This window comes from Sphaerodactylus townsendi, linkage group LG15, assembly GCF_021028975.2.
Source record: "Sphaerodactylus townsendi isolate TG3544 linkage group LG15, MPM_Stown_v2.3, whole genome shotgun sequence".
NCBI classification, from domain to species: domain Eukaryota; kingdom Metazoa; phylum Chordata; class Lepidosauria; order Squamata; family Sphaerodactylidae; genus Sphaerodactylus; species Sphaerodactylus townsendi.
The window spans coordinates 21205939-21227689 of NC_059439.1; the positions used below are offsets into that span (position 1 = coordinate 21205939).

At 47.6% G+C, this 21751-nt stretch overlaps 1 protein-coding gene across 1 annotated transcript; it reads right to left on the minus strand.

Moving 5' to 3' along the window:
• Window positions 1–2777: 2777 nt before the first annotated feature.
• LOC125444049 (butyrophilin-like protein 2) lies at window positions 2778–20197 on the minus strand. The gene is made up of 7 exons (XM_048516489.1): window positions 20092–20197; window positions 19194–19538; window positions 17089–17364; window positions 14829–14930; window positions 12662–12718; window positions 10747–10773; window positions 2778–3058 (listed from the first exon to the last, which is right to left on the minus strand). Exons 1-7 carry the CDS (start codon window positions 20195–20197, stop codon window positions 2778–2780), a joined length of 1194 nt encoding a protein of 397 aa, XP_048372446.1.
• Between the last annotated feature and the right edge of the window lie 1554 nt (window positions 20198–21751).

Consider the following 21751-nt stretch of genomic DNA (forward strand, 5'->3'; position numbering starts at 1 on the left):
AATAGTATCAGAGGAGCCTGAATCAAAATGGCAGTGTGTTCTTAGCATATAGCATTATAGCAGGTTACATTCAAAATGGCAGAAAAGAATACACCCCAAAATGCCCACATCATCAATCAGTCATACAGAAAGGTGGAGATTTTCCCTTTTCCCAAAACATTTGGGGACGTCTAAGACCCTTATTGGAAGGTGTCGGCACTTGATTCTTTGACGCAAGATGAACTAGGACCTGTTTCTTTCTTATCTCCATTGCCTTTTGTTGCCCTTCTTCCTAGACAAAGAGCCTAAACATTTTCATGTTTCTTTCTTCTGTCTCCTAGAAGAAGGGCAAATTCAAGGTATCTAGTCGGGAACAGTGAGACCTTAAAACAGTTGAGTTTGCACATTCTGTATAACTCTGAACAAGGGGCATTCTGTTGGGCTATCAAGCTTGCCTAGTAACAAGAAAAAAATAGATTCTCAAGCCTGCATCTTTACTTTGGTCAGCTACATTATGGTTGCCAACTCCCCTTTACAGAAAGAAAGTAATGGGGGGCAAGAAGAAAACCATAGAGTGATCCTGCAGGCTTTTCAAGGAAAGAGACTTCAAAGGTATTTTGCCATTGCCTGCCTTTGCAACACACCCCTGGTATTCCTTGGAAGTCTCTCATCCAAATACTTGCCACAGTTGAGGCTAAGAGTGTGTGACTGGCCTATGGTCACCTAGCAAGTTTTTTGTGACAGAGTGGGGATTTGAACTTGGGTTTACCAGGCCGTAGCCTGACACCTTAACCACTACACCACACTGGGTCTCATGGGCCTAGATGTTGTCCCTTCCCCAGCAAGTTTTTTTTAAAAAAGTCTTCTGTAATTCAGTCAAGAACCTGCTTTTCTAAATATCACGAAACCTATTCTGGTAGAATGCACTTATTTAAAGAAATTGTGGTTCAGGTTTGCTCTGGTTTCTAGCTCACATGACGCATTCAGCAGAAAATGGCCACCACACTGTTGTTTTCAAAGGGCTGTCTTTGTATTGGAAAGACTAAATATAAATGTGGTATACAGTCATAAAGAGCTCTTTTGCATGCCTTAATTATATAATTTCTTTCTTTCTTGGTAACTGCAGGAACATTCTCACAGTGCATCGATGCCTTATTGATGTACTTTTGACCACCCATATTAAGAATAGTTGATGTAGTGAAATAGTGGACTTCATCTATCTTCCAGTGTCTATAGGTAGTGGACAATTCCAAACAGCTGACACGTAATTTCCTTCAGGCTTGATTTGAAAAAGAATCCAGCAAGGATGAGCAACAATGGAGAATTTGCAGAAAAAAAACACAAAACATTCTTCTCTCTCTCATAGTTTTAAGGAAGCTGTAACTGTCACAGCCACCAACTGGACCAATAAATCCACTCCTCCAAAATTCACTCTACATAAACCCCCTGCTGCTCAGGAAGCTGGAAAGCAGAGAAGAAGCAATATTCTCTCTGATTGACCCTGAATATTGCTATGGTAGCATTCAAGGGATTAGGGAGTCTGGAAAATGTAGTATTTCCCCCAGGGTCAGTGAGGGAGGAAGGTCAGGTTCCCTGAAGCAGTGCCTGAGCCCAGGAAGGTAAGAAGGGGATAGGGTCATCATAGGGTCTCAGCACCAGGCAGTTAAATGAATGGGTCTGAAGGGTGGGGTGGGGGCAAAGTTCTTCTTAAACTTGTGGAGTTTGTGGCCCCTTCCGCACACGCAAAATAATGCGTTTTCAAACCACTTTCACAACTGTTTGCAAGTGGATTTAAGAACGAGACGAGACGCGGAGATAACATCTGGTGGAGATCGCCAGCAGCGGGAGACCGGAGGTCCGTGTTCCTAGCGAGTCTCCCGTCTGCCGGTTCCTGGCACCTTTTATTGTTACTCTATCGGGGGCGTGTAGGAGGGAGGACTGGGGGGAGTTCCGGGAGAGCGGGAGGTCGGGAGATGTCATGAGATGCATGATCTGCATCTGGCGGCCCTGCGATCACTTGAGGGGAAGAGAGTACGCGGCAAATAGAGCCTGTCCTCACCTGGGGCGGGCAGGACCATTGTCCCTGCGCCCGGTGGAATTGGGCCAGGCAGTTCACGACTGCGTGACTCATGGGGGGATTACGGGTGGGGGTGCGATGCGACCGGCAAGGCTGAAATTCGAATACGTCCCAGCATTCTACTGCGGCACTGCTGGGGCGGCAGCGCACTGGCGGGGGGCAGAAGCAGCTAAGAGGCGATTTAAAAGGACGCTTGTCTCCTCCGCCGTTTGAGGTCCAGTTGACCAAGCTGCTTGTGCAACGCAGTGGGAGGAGCAGTTTCGCGGGGGTAAGGGAAATGCGAGGGGTTTCTTACGCACGTTACAGGCAATATTAGACCGCGCATTGAGCGAAACGAGATCCGATGTAAAGGCACACAATTAAAGCCAATGCAGAGCTGGCACCAGTAGCACTCAACCATCCTCTCGGCGGCCAGCTCCAGAGGGCTGACCACCAATGGGGAGCAAAACATCATGCTTCAGATTAGATACAACTTCTTGCAGCTCCGCGCACTTTCATGTGGATCAACTGGGAATTATCAGAAAGATTAAAACAACACATATTATGTACATTCTCACAACCTTGGTGATGTAACAGCAACAAATAATCAATAAGCGGCCACGATTGTCTAGAATCGCTTGACAGCGAAGTTCCTGCTGCTTTCGGAGGAGCCAGGGCATCCAGTGCGGTGAAATTAGGATTGACACTTCGCAAGAGGCTGGAGCCAGCCCGGCCAATAGTCTTAGCTTTTGTGTAGGAAGGCCGAGTCGGGGGGACTCCCACTAAGGAAGTTAAGAGGGAGACGGGCGCTCCGGCCCGGAGAGGAAAAGAACGCGTTATCCCGACAGGAGAAATTCCAGAAAGAGCAGTAGGAAGCGGCGGCTGCGGCGTCCGAGAAACCGGGGTGGAATAAATTGCGTAGGACAATAATTGAGGCGACTGAGGCAGCAAAGAGTTCCGGCAGGGAAGTGGCGAGGCGGGGATATGGTGGCGTCCTCTCTCCTGCAGGTCCAGAACCAACCCCTAAGGAGCAGGATGTTTCCGAACCACGGGGGGAATGTCCGCCATGGGTGTGCAGTTCCAACTGGCCGAGCAGACGAATAGGTTGAGGTCGGTTCCCCGTTCGGCTGCTTGAGTGATCTCTGGCGCCCAGGTGTTGAACTCGTGGTTAGCTGACCGTCTTGGTGACAAGGGAAAGAAGCGCCAGCCGGGAAGGTTTGGGCGGCGGGTCCCCGGTAGAGCTCATAGAATATCTGATGGATGAGGCAGCATTGCTGAAGGGGCTCAGCCCAGACTCCGCTAGGAAGTCCTCCGGGTGCTTTGCAGGCGGGGGGGGGGGCAGAGCAGGAAGCTCAGCAGGCTCCCGACTCCTAGGTACTGGCCCAGGCAGAAAGATGAGGCGTTGGCAGCGGCGGCAAACTGCTCCCAGATGTTGGTCCTGGGGTAAGAAGCACCAGGGGGTGGCCAGTCATGTGGCCATCGGCAGGGGAGGCGGCAGAGCAGGCAAACTGGATGGTGGTAGCTGCAGGTTGGTGAGGTGATGTGTCGCGCCGAGAGCTGGCCACAAGAGGTTCTGGGGTATCCTGCAGGGGTCTTGCTGGGCGCAGCAGCGCTAGGAGCCTGGCTGGTGAGTGGCCTTGGCGTCTCCCAAGGTCATTTGGGTCTTTTAGGCATTTAGCGGCAGCGTTCCTGCTGGGATGCGCTGGGGCGGGGATCCTCTAGAGAGATGCGTTCAATGTCTCGGGGATAGAGTTGGTTTCCTCCTGGCGCCATTCCATGGGTTACGGCTCACTCCATGAGCGAATCGGAGTCCCACGAAAAGGAGACATACCAGGAAGAGGGACTGAAACACACCCCCCTTTCCCAGGTTCTGAGGGGGGGGGCAGATCCCACATGGAGGCTCAGTTCTAGAGCGGATGGTAGGAGATTGGGATGCGAGTTAGTGTTTAGATTTAATATGGGAAGGAGAAGGCTTGTTTTGCAGCCTGTGAAGGTTGCTTTTACTGTCCCAGCCCTCCTGGGGGCAGCCTGCACTCCTCCTGCTGCTAGTTGTTTGAAATAGGGAGGGGGCAGGAGAGTAGAGGACCCTGAGGGCAGGAATTGGCTTCAGAGAGGCGTGGGAGTCGCGTCAAAGGCCCGAGAGTCCGAGCCTAGAAGAGGAAGGTGCGGCGCGAGGTCCTGGGGGGATTGTGGGTATGCATGCTTAATCAGCAACACAAAGGGGGGCTTTGGAAGCACCTTTGGGGGGGATGGAGTGCATCGAGGAGAATGAAGCAATCAGGCAATGGGAGGCAAATTCCTGCAGCACACACACAAAGGAGGAGAGGAAGGGGAGGGGGTTTCTTTGCAAGGGAGTTGCACTTACCGTGACCTTGGTGGCTAATGCAGGGAAGCTGGATGGTAGCTAGATTTTGTGATCCCGAATTATCTTGGGGAACTGCCGTCCGCCGAGACCCGCTCATTAAGAGGCGACCTCGGCGGCTGAGCGCCTGGCAGCTTTAACATGGTATTGATCGCTGCCAGAGCTGGGCAGCCCTGCTTAAACGGGTTTGGGTATTAGGCGCCTATTGGCGGCAGCCCCTTGCCCTTTAAACTGGGGCCTGTCCTGACGGTGCTGGAAGTATCAGGGCCGGGCCCGGAATTTTATCCAGGGAGGGCCAGTCAGCCAATTGGCCCTCCCGCCTTTGCTGGTCGAAAAAACAGAAGGGAAAGGGGAGGGGAGAGGGAAACAGATTTCCTGCTGGGGGGTAGGAAGCAACTTCGGAAGGCGCGATTGGAATCAATGATCCGTGGCCCGGCTTTACCCATCGGGCCGGGGTGGGTTTTGCTTGCAGCTCATGCGGTCTCTTCCCCAGAGATTGACATGGATGTCTAGAACGATAGAGCGGACTGAAAGCTGCTGGAGAGTCCTGGAGGCGCTGTTGACAATGAGCTGGCGGATGCTCCGTCTCGCCGGACATCTCCCCCCCACCCCCCAGATGTGCGGAGCAAGCCTACGGTGCGGCCACTGGTAGAGACGCACAGAGCTGCTCTGATGGCCGGTAACATCGAAAGCCGGTGTCCACCAGGCCCTTGAACTTACATCCTTCTATGGCGAGGCTGGGTATGGGCGGGAGCTCGTCTCACGTCGAGTCTCCTCCGCTCTTTGAAGCGGTATAGAGAGCTGCGCCATGTTGGCTGCTGCTGGGGCGTATTAGCCTTTGTGTGCAGGTGCAGTAGCGGGCGAAGCGCCATGGGGGGCGAGAATCAGCTGAAGCGCCAGCTGGCTCCAGCGGGCAGCTCCTGTGGGATGTTTGTCCAGACCTGGAGGTGGATGGGTCGCCCAGTGCGTGGAGTCCCGATCACTCCGGGGATGATGAGCAGTCCCTGTTCAAGCGGCAGAAACCTTTGGCTTTATTTAAAATTGTCACGGTAGAAGGATAGACAAATCATACTGGAGTTAGGGCGACCAGAACCTGAAGTAGAGGCACTTAAAGGAGATGGGCTGGAGTGCATGCCGGTGAGATGCCACGAGAGGGGGGTGGTTTTGGCAGGGGCCTTGGCGTTTGGAGTCTGCTCTGGTACTCTCCTCCTTGGTCCTGGGCTGGGGAGGCCCTTCCGAGGCGGGAGTTTCCCGGCGGGCAGTCGTTTCTCCAGTGGAAGCCAGCCTTCCTGGCAGCGTGGGCACCGGGTTTTTGGTGGCCTTCTCCTCCTGGGGGGGAGGGGACCCTCCTCCGCGCTCGGGGTTGTAGGCCCCGCCGCCGGGCTACCCTACACTCCGCCCGGAAGTGTCCGGGTCTGCCGCGGTCAAAGCAGTCATCCTGAGACTGTCTCCCCGCCCGGTGGAGAGAGCTGCGAGGGAGGAGAGGAGGCTAGGCTGGCAGTGTGAGGAGGACCCAATGTCCTAACAAGCCTTAAGCATGCTCCGGCCCGTTCAGGATTTTTTGCCTAGGTGACCCGTGATTGCCCTGCGGCACTCCATGCCCATTCTCCTTTGCGAGGCGCATGAGGGAGCTCGTTTTGGAGCCCCTCCTGGCTATCTACCTGCCTCTTGAGCGCTTCCTGGAGCCTGTTCACAAATTCAGCATAGGAACCTTTAGGGTTTTGCCGGATGGAGGAGGAAAACTCTAGGTTGGCTGGCCGGCATTGGGGACTTTGATAAATACCTTATAGAAACTCAGAGGCGACCCGTAGGAGTGGCCTCAGAGCAGGGTTGTAATCTGATCGTTAGGATTGGCAAAAGCATCGAAACCGTAAAGCTGAAAGCGTGATTGTAGAGCGCCGCCAAGAATTGGCTTCTCTGTTGAAGCACTGCTGGTGGAACTCACTTTCCCAGACCACAAAATTGTGCAGGGCTCCAGGAGCATCACGAAAGGTGGTCTTCCAGTCATCTAGGACCATTAGGTGGTTCCTTGCGATTAGCCTCCAGCATGCACCTCTCACGTAGAGGCTAGTGACTCCCTCGTCCCGCATTGCTTTCGCGGAACTCGGTAAGGATGTTATGAAAGCTTAGGGGGGCGTTACTTCGACAACCCGCTTGGGATGACGCCATTCTCCCCCTCAGTATCTGTGAAGTGGATGGGGCTGACAATGCAAGAATATTCGGCATCGTCTTCCGTCCAGGGTTTCTTTCTTCTGCGGATCGTGGCTGTCACGTTCTGCTCGAGTTTTGGAAACCAGCGCTGCATTACGTGGCACTGTGACGGAGGTGCAGTGAAGCTTCGGAGAAAATGAAAGCGGAAAAAGAGGGAGGGAGAAGCTGAGCAGCGGGGGAGTTTGAATTGGGTGGAAAGGCCGAGGGGGGCAGAAGGAGGACGAAGGCGTCCAATTTAGTGAATAGAGAAAATTCCGGGGTTGAAGTTGAAGGTGAAAGATCAGCGAAAGGAGGGCGATACCTACCACAGCAAGGGAGCCGTGGGTCTCTGCAGGCTGATGGCGACAAAACATTATCTCCACGTCGAGTAGCAGCGACATCGGCCCGTAGCGAGGCTCTAATCTTGTGAAAGAAGTGCGCCACAGTGTTTTTCTACGAGTCCTTAAGATTCAATGTCCCCCCCTCTGGGTGCCATGGACACTGAGCTTCCAATCTCCTCAACCAATTTCGCGGCTCAGCTCCCTACTACTTTCTACGGGGACCCTGCCGCATTTCGTTAACGCTTTCAGTTACCGTCCAGCGATGCTTGGCTCATAAAGCCCTGCTTTTGCAAGCTCCGCTCACCGGTGTTCCGTCGGTTGACGAGAGAGTGTCCTAGGACGCGTGTCTCTGGATCTTGATCCAGAGGACAGGCGATACCGAAGCGGTGGTCCCTGGATGCGCCGATCCAGCGGACTTCGGTATCGCGGCCCTTCCCCAGGCGACGGTGAGCAGGGTGGAGGTTCGAGGATTCCCGGGTTTCGGCACCAGCTTGTAGTCGACCCACGCGGTCAGCGTAAGAACGAGACGAGACGCGGCGATAACATCTGGTGGAGATCGCCAGTGAGGGATAGTCGACTCACTGGCCTTAGCCAGGGTTTCAGAACACAAATCCACCCTCAAACCCAAGTTTAGGTTCAGGAAACCTGGCTAAGATGGTAAGTGGGATTCACCAAGGTCTAGTGCAGATGTGGGGAAAATACTTCTTACTGCTTAACTCAAACCAACGTTTCCCATGAAACAGAGGTTGAAATCCTCAATCCATTTGTCTGGATCGTCTGAAATCATCAGTTGGCACCTTGGTTCGGTCTTCCCAATTATTCCTGCCCTGTTTTGGGTGCTCATAGTAGTGAGCCATGTGCATTCATTAATGGGAGGTTCTTCTGGTCATTGTTCTGGCCATTGGTACAGTTATGTTACAGGGTGGCTTACCTAGTTCATCTTGTGCTCTTTCTGAAATGGAAAGACTTGGTGTTAGTAGTGCCTTTAATTTATATAGGAAGACATTTCCTTTGATGCTCTTGAGGCCAAACCAGACAAGACAATAGACAATAGACAAAAGTCTACTGTGGAAGATGCACAGTTCATCTTATTTGCATACTTACCTGCAACCTTTTTAATTTTGTTCTTTCTGCTATGGGACTAAAAGCCTTCACTGTGGGTATATAGGGTGGTACTAAAAGACATACCCCCCATTTGCCGTGGAGAGATATATTCTCAGCTTTTCGCTTGTCTCGTTTTACACTTCTACTGCAGAAGCAGCTGTTGGATTGATCTGAATGAAAGGCCAGATCAGCTTCAAAAGCTATGGTAATTCTGGAGATTAGACGGGGTGGTTATTCATTAATACTGAATCACCTTTTTAAAAAGCCATTTTTTTAATGCTGGAGTCAGAGGCGTAGCTGCAATGGGGACATCTGGGGTGGCTCTGCCCCAGCCACAGGAACAATGGTCAGGGTGTGTTAGGGTGTTTCAGGGGCAGGGCAGGGGGTGAACAATTCACATGCCCCTGGTGCAGTTCCCCCTCCTTTCATCACTGACTGGAGCCCAGGATTCAGTTGAAGCTCTCTCTGCAGCCACTTCCCAAATCCATGTAGACATGGAAAACTGTGGTGGTGAGAGGAGAGCTTCAACTATGTGGACCTGTGAATCAGTGGTGAGGAGCAAAGAGCTTCAACTGAATGCTGGACTCATTCATTTCTCAGGTCCATGTAGATCTGCAGTGAGGAAAGCAAAGCATTCAATTGAAGCCCCCATCCCCTGCCATTTCCCAGGTTTATGTGGACCTGGGAAATGGCAACTAGGTGTGTATGAGGGTGGTGGTGGTGGGCGGGGGGAAAGAACAGATTTTTTTAAAAAATTGGTGATATTCCAATTTCGGTTTTAGAAACAGAACATTTTGGGTAAAAAGCCTAATAAAGGCAGTGGCTTTTGACTTTATTCGGCTTTAGTAAAGTTTTTATACACAAATTTTTGCCCAATAAAAAAGATTGAGCTCACCCCTAGATTGGGCCTTAGGTCCTATATCTTTTCTTTGTCTCATGGCCCCTTCCGCACACGCAGAATAATGCATTTTCAAACCACTTTCACAACTGTTTGCAAGTGGATATTGCCATTCCGCACAGCTTCAAAGAGCACTGAAAGCAGCTTGAAAGTGCATTATTCTGCATGTGCGGAAGGAGTCCATTTCTTTCATGTGAGGCAAAAGCAGTCAGGTAGGCAGGCATGTTCTTCTATTACTAGTTACTTTGCTGGTTTTTGAAAAACCACAGTCTACTGCAGGGGTCTCCAAACTATGGTCCTCCAGTTGTTCATGGACTATGATTCCCATCACCTCTGCCAATTGGCCATGATAGCAGGAGCTGATAGGAACTGTAGTCCATGAACATCTGGATTGCCATAATTTGGAGACCTTGGTCTAGTGAAAGCAGAAGTGCACTTGTTGTAGGCCAGTGGAAGGGAGTGTTAGTTTTGTTTAGGGGTTCCTAAGTATGCTAAGCTTAAGGTAAAGTTCTCCATACAACCCCTGTTTCAGTGTCTGGTTGGTGTATAGTTTTCTCTACCCAGCATGAAGTCAACAGAAGGTACAGTATCTTACCAAGGCTTATGCTCAGTTCCTGAATATCTGAAAGATGCAATGAAGAATGCAAATAATATTGGTCAGGAAGTCATTATTATTATTATTATTTATTAAATTTGATAAACCGGCCACCCCCGAAGGGCTCTGGGCGGTGTACAGCAAAACCATAACTAAAACAATGTGCACAATAAATAAGTGATAAATAGTTAAAATACATAACTCAGAATAAGGAGCATTCTAAAACCCAGTAAAACAATATTAATAATACTAATGATGGCTCCCGGTCTCAAGGGGACAGACAATACTGAAAGATGTCACATCGATAGTGCCAATGATGGTACAGCACACAACACAGGGACATCCAATCTGCGGCTGGCCTCCCCAAAAGCCCGGTGGAACAATTCGGTCTTACAGGCCCTGTGGAAATCACGAAGATCCCGCAGGGCCCACATCGCTGATGGAAGTGTGTCTCCACAGGCAGGGGCCAGGGGTCAGTGAAAAGCCCTGGCTCCAGGTGAGGCCAGCCACATCACAGAGGGGCTAGGGATCATCATCGCTGGGTTCTGTAGAACGTGAGAGGCCTACCAGGGACATATGGGGTGAGACGGTCCCGAAGGTTTGAGGGTCCCAAGCCGTGAAGGGCCTTAAAGGTTAACATCAACACCTTGAAAACAATCCGGAATTCCACTGGAAGCCAGTGTAGGAATTCATCTCACCCAGTCAGTTATCAGGGTAACATGCTTGTGACAACAAGATCAACACATGAATGTTAAGAACTCAAAATGTTTGCAGCTATTGACTGTGACATTCTAGAATGGATTGTGCACAGCATAAATATAATGTCTTTCAGATGTTATTAAAAAATCCAGTATACTGCGAAGCATAAAAGTACTGATTTGTCAATGGCCTGGGAAAAAAACAGGGAAAAACGGAAAAGGGCAGCCTGGAATTATTTCAAATGATCCAAAATATTTCAACGGAAGGATCTAAATTGTTTTAAAAACATTTAGGTCACTAGTGCAGAAGCAGTCATTGTCTTTCTTTCCTTCATGCCTCCGCTTTCTCTTTCCATCCCTACCTAAACTGATGGGCTATCCCACTGCTATTTTTTTTAAAACTAGAAGGTGTGATGATTCCCCATTTCTATTTATTTGTACAGTTACAGCACTATAGCAAGTTAGGTTGGACAGAGACATTATGGCAATATCTATTTAGGAAATGAAAGACTGGTCCAAATACCTGTTTTCAAGATTGCCATCTGAGTTTCTGAAAAGACAAGCAAAATAGATGTAGTAAAAACTACAGGTCAAAGCACTAGCATAGAGTTGAACTGCCAACCTCCAGTTGAAGTCTGGAGATCTGGAACTGTGTGTGTCAAGCGCTATCAAGTCACCCTATGAATTAAGGTCCTCCAAAATGTCTTTTCATTAACAGCCTTGATCAGATCTTTAGACCACAGAGATCAGTTCCACTGTGGAAAAAGGCGGCTTTGGAAAGTGGACTCTCTTTGGAATTGTACCACTCTAAATCTCCAGGAATTTCCCCACCCAATGTTGTCTACCCTAGTATGGAGGTTATGCAGAAGTGTAGGCCTTTTTTCCAAAAGGAGTTGTTCACATACAACATATCATTCTACATGGGTGCTACTTTTTATCTTCTTTGAATTCCTGCACGCTCTCTTTCCCCTCTGTTAGCTTTTTTGGAAATGTTTTCCCTTCATTTTCCTCTGTTGTTTTCCCAATCACTTTTGCTGCAATTTTTTCTATCTGTTTCTGAGCCAGCTTCCTTTGAGCATACTATCATGTTGAAATGCCCTTTATTTCTCAGCTCCATCAACCCTCATCTATGCCCCCATGTAGTCACTCAATCTCCCCTTTAGCAATTTTCTCCTCCCCTTCATCCTTTGTTTTCAAAAGGATTAACTTTTTTCCTCTGTCACATTAGAAGAAGAAGAGTTTAGATTTATATCCCCCCTTTCTCTCCTGCAGGAGACTCAAAGGGGCTGACAATCTCCTTGCCCTTCCCCCCTCATAACAAACACCCTGTGTGTGAGGTATGTGGGGCTGAGAGAGTCTGGTAGGTTGCAGGACTAGCCCAACGTCACCCAGCTGGCGTGTGGGGGTGTACAGGCTAATCTGAATTCCCCAGATAAGCCTCCACAGCTCAGGCGGCAGAGCTGGGAATCAAACCCGGTTCCTCCAGATTAGGTACACATTACAGATTGTAACATAAAGGTACAAACACAAGTGGGGTCAATTGTTTTGACTTTGTCAATTTAATCCCAAATGAGATATTACATTAAGGTTAAGATACACTGTGTCTAGTTAGGAGCAAGTGAAATTGACAAGGGATATTGCTTTTGTAGGGGAAGACAAGGAACTGTTGATAGAGAATTTTAAAAATCTTTTGAAAACAGAGGACGAGGGGAAGGAGAAAATGGCTGAAGGGGAGGGTTGTTCTTCTGTGTCCCATTCTACTACCATTAAGAATAATACATTTCCAGCAGTAGTGTGTAAAATAAATGCAACTGAAAAGACATGGGGAAAAATGATGGCAGGAATGAAGGTGTGTGAGTGTAACCCCCCGTGCTCAGAATGGGTTGACCCAGTAAGGGGTGGAGACTCAAAGCAGCAAGAGGCTGCAGACCTCATGTAGTTTGGAGGGAGACATGGCTACCAGACTGGGATGCATTTCCTATAAGCCCTTTACACACCTTTGTTATGGGTTTCTTTTTGTGTTTGTAATGGGTGAGAGTTCTCCTGTAAAAACCTTCATTATGTTGAATCCTGTTCATCAAGCCCTTGGAGGTCTTCAGATTTTCAAACCTATCTTGCAGGAAGAAAAAATTGGACTGGGTACTGTCAAGAATACTGTAAACTAGCTGGACCTGAAATGCAACCTGAACAGGACCCTTTGAAGTGTGGATGCTGTTAAATGTTGATGTTATATGTTAAGAAAGCAAACCATTTTGTTTTCAAAATTTGTTGTTGCAAACTCATTCCAAGTTCTGCCCCACAGAACCCACAGATAGAGGTTACATGATCAATTCCAAAGTACAACAAGGTTTGACCACTGGGAAAATTTGTGGTAAACTATGTGTGCAGTAAAAGCCATAGGACTGCCAGAACCAATCTTGGACCTAACCAGAATTTACCTAGAGTAAGTGTTTGAGTCTCTTCAGTATTTTTCTTCTGGAGATATTTCTGCTTTTCTGGAAGAGATTTCCAGTAGGGGACAGAAGAAATAAACAGAACAGAAATAGATTAACAGCAGGTATAGTAAAAATCAGCAAGGCTACTAAGAGGTCTAAGGGATTTGTAGAGAAGAGGCCACTGTTTATTATATCCTGGAATAGCAAATTTCAAGATGGAGCTTAGCCTTATTTATCTAATATACTGGATAAGATAAAATATGTGTTGTTTCATTTTTTTGTATTGTTGTTTTACACTAAAATAAACTTTTTAAAACATCTCAAGTGTTAGTAAGTGCTGATACTAATAATCCAATGCAAGGGATCACATTTTTTTTAAAAAGAACCCTATCCTTTATGACCAATGATTCATGAATGCCATCTTACTTTCTTTTGTAAATCATTAACAGTATTGTTATTTGAACACTTAGTTGTTTTCACTAAGTAATACTTTTGGTCTATCTAGATCAGTATTATCTTTGCTAACTGGGACTGGCTCACAGACAAAGATTTTTCAAAGCATTTGCTATCTGATCCTTCTAACGGAAAATGCTGGGGCCTGAACCAGGGACTTATAGAAGCAAACCAGATGCTCTGTCCTTGCACCATGCAGGCTTACCAACCTCTAGGTGGGCCTGGAATTCTGGAATTAGATGTGATCTCCACACTATGCAGATCACTTCCCCTGGAGGAAGTGGCAGTTTTAGAGGAGGGACTCTATTTAGATATACCCAGTGGTGGGAACCAAAATTTTTAGTAACAGGTTCCCATGGCGATGGGATTCAAACAGTGGCGTGCTCTTCAATGTGGGAGCTGGTTGGGAACACTTGGCGGGGGCGTGACCGGGCATTCCAGGGGTGGGGCATTAATAATTTCTCTGTTACTGTAAAAAACTCTTACTGTAAAAAAAAAGGTTCCTAATTTCCATCAGGTATCTTTCTGTCCATAATTTAAACTCATTATGGCAAGTCCTATCGTCTACTGCCAACAGAAACAACTACTTCTCCTCTAATTGACTGCCTGTCAAATACTTAATACTTTCAAATACTTAATCTTTGTTTCTAGCAATCCAAAAAGAAGGATACTCTTAAACAACAAGGAAACTTTGCCCATGGTTTCTAAAACATGTTTTTAAAACAGCCCAATAGGGAGAATTATCCCGTTTTCTACCTTCGCTAACCAGCCACATAGGGAACAACAGGACTTTATGATTTTTGGACCTAATGGAATTTCTAACGGAAAAGCAGACCCAATTAGTAACCCCCTCTCGGCACACACAAATAATTAGTAACCCACTCTCGGGAACTGGTGAGAACCTGCTGGATCCCACCTCTGGGTATACCAGTTACCTGCTTGTAGTGGGAGGTCTCCATCTGATTGGCTCCTCCCTCCTTCCCTTGCTCTTTCAAGTAGTAGCAGAAAGGCCCAGGGCCTCAAACTGGCAGAAGGAAAGATTGGTGCTCTGGCCATCCTGAAAAACTCCATGGTTTTTACCGTGGAGTTTTCAGGGATGTCCAAATTGTCCCCTGACATAGTTTCTGAGTGGATATGATATGCATCGCCAGACATCATATCCACCCATCACCCTGTCCCTGACATGTATTTTGGCAAGTTTTAATTTATTTACTTATGCTATGTTCTGTGTGTCTATTTGTGATTTTATGTTATGCTATGTTGCAACCAAGCTTGGAGATTCAGGGGATGCCCCATCCCCATTGTTTACAATGGGAGCTAACAGGAGATGTGGGTTACCCGTTTGAGGGTTCTTAACTTTGGCCTCCCTGTACCAAACTTCACCAAATTTTGGTGGTTTCACTAAGACAGTCTCCGGATGATACCCTGAAATTTTGGTGCCACTGGCTTTAAAAATGCACTCCCTGCAGGCAAAAACACCAAAAATAAAAAAATCAGACCCACATTTTTCGGGTATACCCAAATATTCGGGTCTATCCAAATATGTTATTTGTCTTATTCGTGCATACAGATAATTTTATGCCCGAATAAATCTGAATTTTTAACCGAATTTCTAGGGTATTGACCAAGCCTAGTTGCAATCTATGGTCACAACATTAGATTCAGTTTGATACTCCTGTTTTTTTACACTGACTAGAACAGCTGGACTTCATAGTACCTTTACATAAATAATATCCTGCAATTCCAAAACCCAGAAAAGACAGCATAAACAACACCCAGAATGCAGGGTTCCATGGAGAAATCTGTGGGAAAATGTCACCTAGAAAACAGAACACAATAATTTAGTGATGAATTGCCATGCCATGTTACACACTTCTCTCTGTGATACACCTCTGAAGATGCCAGACAGAGATGCAGGCAAAATGTTAGGAACAAGATCTACCAGACCACGGCCACACAGCCCAGAAAACCCACAACAACCAGTTGAGTTGGCTGTGAAACAGTGGTGGGATCCAAACATTTTAGTAACAGGTTCCCATGGTGGTGGGATTCAAACCGTGGCGTAGCAACTAACAGGGATGGGCGAGGGCACGCACGGGGCGCGGGCGTGGCGGGCATTCCAGGCGCGGGTATTCCCTGGCCGGGCGCAGTGGTATGGATGCAGCCACTGCGCCCGGTCCCAAGGCGGAGAATGACGCATGCAGCCTGCAGAGGCGCAGAGCTGCCACGCGACCCGGCCGTGCACCTCCTGCTGGAACTGCTTCAAGTTCTGCTTGCGCACTAGTGCTGGAGAGAGGAGGGGCATAACTAAGGCAAAAAATCATGTGGCAAAATCACCAATTAGTAACCCTCCCTCGCACACACCAAATAATTGGTAACTCATCTCGGAACTGTGAGAAGCCTGCTGGATCCCACCTCTGCTGGCGAAGCCTTCAACAATACACTATGTGCTGTGGTGGTGTGACCTATGGCACTCCAGATGTTCATGGACTACTACAATTCCCATCAGCCAATGGCAGGGGCAGATGGGAATTATAGTCCATGGACATCTGGAGTGCCATAGGTTTGCCACCACTGCGACTAGTGGCTGCAGTTTGATAAAAATCCTGTGTCCCTACTCAGCCGATCGTTCTGAATTTATGAATTAATTTGAGATTAGCAATCTCATGCTGCAACTTCCCTTTGAAGTTTTTTGTTTGTTTGAGAACTGCCACTCTTAGGTCAGCAATGGAATGACATCAGAGGTGCTTGGGTGGTCACACTGGCTACTAGTGGTCACACGCAGCTCTCAGCTGAAACCAGTTCAGTGCATTATTAACGACCTTCAGCTGCTGTGGACTCCTCTCTTTCAGGCATTGGGAGACACATGCAGAATAATGCACTTTCAAACTGCTTTCAGTGCTCTTTGAAGCTGTGCGGAATAGCAAAATCTACTTGCAAACAGTTGTGAAAGTGGTTTGAAAACGCATTATTTTGCGTGTGCGGAAGGGGCCAGAGTCATAATGGAGTGTTGTGTGGTTTCCGGGCTGTATGGACAGTGTTGCTCAGTCGCATTTTTTCTCCTGAGCGTTCGCTTCTACCTGATCGTGGCTGGCATCTTCAGATGATCATGGCACAACGGATGGTGGTGTGGAAAACTTAACATGCAGAAAAAAAACCTCCCCACTGCTGAAAAAAGCCCCCCACTGGACTTAAGTCAGACTTATGCGCCTTTTCTGGAGGTGATGTAACAGCTGGAAGCTCCCAGTTGCCAGCAATAATAGGGGATAGCAAAGACTGGGAGGAAGCTGACCACCACCAATGTTGGACTTCCTCCCCCCCCGGCAACACTCCCCCCCCAAACCACCCCTGCTACTCCAGCTGCTATGCGGGGGGGCACAGGGATGCTGCCATGGAATCCTCCATGGCTTCCCACTACTAGGGCCCCTGCAGGGCAAATCTACCAGTGCAACCCTGCACTGCTGCCACTAGTAGACTTGATCTCCCTCTAGATGGGGCTATCAGAGAGGAGGATCAAATGTCAGCAATGCCCTTTCTGTTTGAGATCCCCTGCCGACTCAGCCACAATGATGAAAGTTTCAGGAACACAATTATTCAGGGTTTGAGGATTGACGGTTCAATGATGACCAGTCGAATCCCACTTTAGTCTTAGGCTTTGTGAAACACAACAACGGCGAGCTGGTGGTTAGTGTTCACAGAGCTTCTGGAAACCTGGCTAAGACGGGTAGTGGGATCACCTGGAGGTTAGTCCCTCAAACAGAGCCAGACTGTTAGTTCTGTGCTCAAAACCTGGCTAAGACGGTAGTGGGGATTCGACCATTGAAGAAACAGTCAGTACCTATGCAAAAGAATAAATGGGCATAAATCTGACATTAAAAGACACAACACTCAAAAACCAATGGGAGGACATTTTAAACTTCCAGGTCATTCCATTGCTGATCTAAGAGTGGCAGTCCTCAGATGAAGCAATTACTCACGTGAAAGGAAGATGGTGCATTTCTGTTTCATCTGCAGATGGCTTTTCTCATAGACCAAACAGGTAACATTTCTTGTGTCTCCCAAGACTGTGACAAAGCTTAAAACACTGAACAGCTGCTCACGATCCTGCTCAAATTCAAATGGATGGTCCTTCATCTGATGGCCCTCCATCAGCCATTGTAATTCAGGACGGGGGAACCATCCCGAAGATCTGCAAGCCAGTTTGATCCCGTCTCCTTCTGGTCCCAAAATCTCAATTGACACCGTTCCCATGCCTGAAACAAAAGAGAGTTTCATAGGACAGTGTAAATCAGACCTGGGCATTATACGGCCCGGGGGCCACATCCGGGCCGCCGGATGACCCTGACTGGCCCCCCTGCCTTGCTGAAGGGGCTTGCGGCTCTGAAAGCCCTTTGGTGAAGCCGATTGCCTTGGCTGCGGCTTCTGCGGGAGAAACTCTCGCCCCTACTGCTGTGACCTTCCACAATATTTTTCTGGAAGTTTGCCCTTATGCCACCCCATAAAAAAAATAATTGCCCACCCCTGGTGTAAATGCTACATTTGATCATTAATCAAACCAACCTCCATCAAACAAGCATACAAAGGGAGGGATCTTTCTTTCCAAAGACCAGTGAAGTCATTGTTAATATTTTAATTATTTTCAGACTGGGGATGGGAGAGTAAGAATAAACAAAGTGAAGGGACAGAGATACAGCAGTCTCCTTCTCCATGTGTATGTAAGCATATAAATAGGCCCATCCCAGTTACACCAAAACAAGCCAAGCTTCCAAACCTAAGCTTTTGTGAGAGACACTGATGAACCCAAGGCAGACCTAGGCCTACTACATAGGAAATTGTATTATGACTGTACCACTTCCTTTATTTTAAGATAAGCAAGAGACAATTTTAAATGGAGGCACAGAATTTCCAATGTTCAGGTGGGGCCTGAAGATCTAATCTCCAGATGACAGAAATCAGTTCCCCTGAGAAAATGGATGAATTGGAGGATGGACTTTATGCAGTGGTGGGATCCAAAAATTTTAGCAACAGGTTCCCACGGTGGTGGGGTTCAAACTGTGGCGTAGTGCCAATGGGGCTGGACGGGGCACGACGGGGGCGTGGCCGGGCATTCCGGGGGTGGGGCATTCCTGGGTGGGACTGTGGCAAGGACGCAGTCACTGCGCCGGTCCTTGGGCGGGAAACAAATGCACGCAGGAGCAGGCTGCCATGCCATGCACGCTGGTGCACCTCCTGCTAGACTGCTTCAAGTTCTGCGCACTAGTGCTGAGAGGAGGGGCGTAACTAAGGCAAAAATCATGTGGCAAAATCACCAATTAGTAACCCCCTCTCGGCACACACAAATAATTAGTAACCTACTCTCGGGAACCTGTGAGAACCTGCTGGATCCCACTTCTGACTTTATGGCATTATATCCCACTGAGGTCCTTTCCCTCCCGATCCTACCTGCCCCAGATCCACTCTCAAATTTCAATAAATCGCTGAATACAGAGTTGGCAGTTCTAGTTATGTTTTCCCATATGAAATGTGAAATTGTAGAATATATATTTTAAACCCTCCCACTAATCTTCTGTTTGAGCTTTAGCCACAAACACAAGATCTGAAAATATGTCTTCAGTTTACTGAAATCATAATACTAATATCACTGTCATTCTTCTTATTAAGAAATGCCATTAGAAAATACTAAGAGTTGGGAATCATGTTCTATAACAGCTAATATAAGTTTGCCACTTACTTATTTGGGCCAGTGACATTAGATTAGGTTGGAGATATTTTGAACTATTGCGCTGTAGCATTGGATGAAACAAGTATAACACAAATGAAGTACATCCCAGAAACATGGTAACATGTCCTTGCATTCGGCTGAGAATATGCTCTCAATGCCTTTCCTAGTTTTTGCTCTGTCTCCTTTTCTGCTGATGGAGGTTTCTAGCTGAATGATAGCTGGGATAGATTTATAGTAGTATATTTATCCTGATGTAGAAGCCTAAAAAGTGCAGAACCTTTCCCCTTTGTTCTCTGCATCACTCTAGAAATTTGCACATTGCTACAGTGGGATATATTAGAAAGATATTTGGTTTCCAACCTGTAACATGAAGAACTGTTCGGGTGAAACTACTCCAACCAGTAGACTTGACAATGCATCTGTAGGTTCCTTCATCGGCCACTTGCACATTCTTCAGGTTCAAAGACACATTTCCATTGACCAGCCCCTCCTTGGCCATTGCTGTCCGGGACTGGTAGCCTTGCCCAAATGTCTCCAAGTCACCCATAGCTTTGAACTGGTAGATGTTAACAGGGTTATCTCCAATTTTTTGCCACTGGACCTCCATACTCTGTGGCTGTCTCCCAAGAGAGATCTGGCATGGCAGTATCACATCTTGACCCACCGTACCAGTGACAGATGGAGAAGAACTTAGTTCAAAGTGTTCTGAAAAAATCAATCACAGATAGGATTTTTTAAATGTTAAAAATGAGGGAGGTAACACCTATTGGAATGTGAAACTCATCAAGGTTCGCTTATTAGCATTTTTTTGGTTAGGAGAAATAGTTCACCCTCCACCTAATCTGGGTGCAAGAAGATCAGTGGCAAGAAGATTTATTTATTTATTTATTTATTATTGTATTTTTATACCGCCCTCCCCCGGAGGGCTCAGATCATTGTTGCCTGATAAAGATCATTGCCTGATCATTGCCTGATTTAGATCATTGTTGCCTGATAAAGACTGTTGTCCAAATGATCTTGGGATTTGTCATGCTCTCCTATTTTAAATTTTTTTTGTGAGTTATCTCTGTGCAGTAACAAAAACTAAGGCCCTTTCCGCACAGAGGCGGAAGGGCTTGGGTTGGCGTTACTGACGCCGACCCGACGCCGATGATTTCCTGGACCGTCCCTCGCATGGACGCGGTCCTTCCAGAAAGAAGTCCAGGTAGTGGTGAAAGACGGTAAGGCCAGCTGGGCGCTGTCGCTCCGATGGACTTACTTGCGTTTCGGCTCCTGCCTCGCTTCACCGCCGCAAGCCGGGCCTGGGGACAAACCTCCCCTGCTCTGCTGGCGCCTGCTCCAGCATCGCGAGAGCAGGGGCACATTAGTGGCAGGCATGTCCCCAGGTCTCATGCAGTATGCCGGAGGGCCGGAGAGCAGGTAAGTCAGGAGGGAGGGAGTGTGTGTGTTATTGGGGAGCGCCTGGAAGCCAGCTGCCGTGGTGAACGGCAGCGGTGCTTCCTAGCTGGACAAGCGCTTTCCCAAGAAAGTGCAACTTCCCAGCGATTCCTTCTTGGAAACCTACCGCCTTTGGCGAAAGCGTGAGGGCTGGCGCAAGTGCGCTGCAGCTACGCCTGCCATCGAATGGCGGCCTGGGGACAGGCGGCCTGGCAGCCTGTCTTCAGAGTGCAGGGAAACAGCCTATATTCCCATCTGATGTCTTTGCTGTCTGGAAAGCACACCAGAAGCCAATTCTTTTGACACCTTGTTTTGGATGTGTGGTGTGAAAAGAGGCAGTCACGTCTTTTTAAGATGTCCCGCAGACATCTTTTTTGTGCTGTGCGGAATGGACCATTTGTTTACTCTGGTTGGCAGCAGCTCTTCAGGGTCTTGGGTACAGGCCTTTGGAATCACTTTATTCCTTTAACGCAGCGGTTCTCAACCTGTGGGTCGCGACTCCTTTGGGGGTTGAACGACCCTTTCACAGGGGTCGCCTAAGACTCTCTGCATCAGTGTTCTCCATGTGTAAAATGGATAAATGTTAGGGTTGGGGGTCACCACAACATGAGGAACTGTATTAAAGGGTCGTGGCATTAGGAAGGTTGAGAACCACTGCTTTAACGGGTGATGCTAGAAATTGAACCTGGAATCTTCTGCATGCAAAACTGACACTACCACTGAGCTACAGCCCTACCCACAAACTAAAGTTCTACCATCGGGTTTTGGGACTCTTCTCCCACTAAAATTATCCCCTCATCCACCCTCAGAATGTGGTGCTGCTTTGGACTGACAACTTTATATGTTCTTGGCATAATACTAGAGCCCATTTCTTATTGGAACTAATGAAAGATGTGTAAATAAAATAACCAGTGGGTCTTTTCGTTATGTTTTGGGCCTCCAGGATGCCTGGTTTCCTGGTTAGACTCTCTCAGCATCTATAACTGAAGCACAACTTCAAAAGCAAAGACTGTCTTTTCTGGCTCTGGTAATGCCATGTATACTAGTGGAACCTTCACATTGCTACCAGTGAAAGGGAATAGAATTCTATTTATTATAGAGACCCATTTATCGTTAAGTAAGTGGGGCTCAATGCAGACATGGAGTTCTGGCTCTTTTAAAACCTAACTGAGCAAATCCATGAAAACCTAGCACATTTCTAGAATTGTTGCGAGCATTTTACCTGATAAAGAGATTGGTACTAAGATTACCACACAGAAAGAACCAAGAATGAGACATTGCTTGAAATCCATAGTTCCTCATATCTTCTCAAGTAGTTCTAATCTGAAACAACAGAACCAACAAAGACGTGTAAATATTAATACATAATTTGTGTTTTGGTGCTCTCCACTGGATTCACAATAACTCATTGGATTCAATGATAAGAAGCATGAAGTTGAATAACGCTGACTACCAACGCTATCTGTAGTATCTTATATTTA

Bases quoted from the DNA above. Each gene is read 5' to 3' on its own strand.
- LOC125444049 (XM_048516489.1), bottom strand. From the start codon at position 20,197: ATGTGCCCCTGCTCTCGCGATGCTGGAGCAGGCGCCAGCAGAGCAGGG. The intron at 19,539-20,091 runs GTAAGTCCATCG...TGATTTTTTCAG, and splicing joins AGGCAGGAGCCGAAACGCAA to AACACTTTGAACTAAGTTCT. The intron at 12,719-14,828 runs GTACTATGAAGT...AATCTCTTCCAG, and splicing joins AGGATATTATTTATGTAAAG to AAAAGCAGAAATATCTCCAG.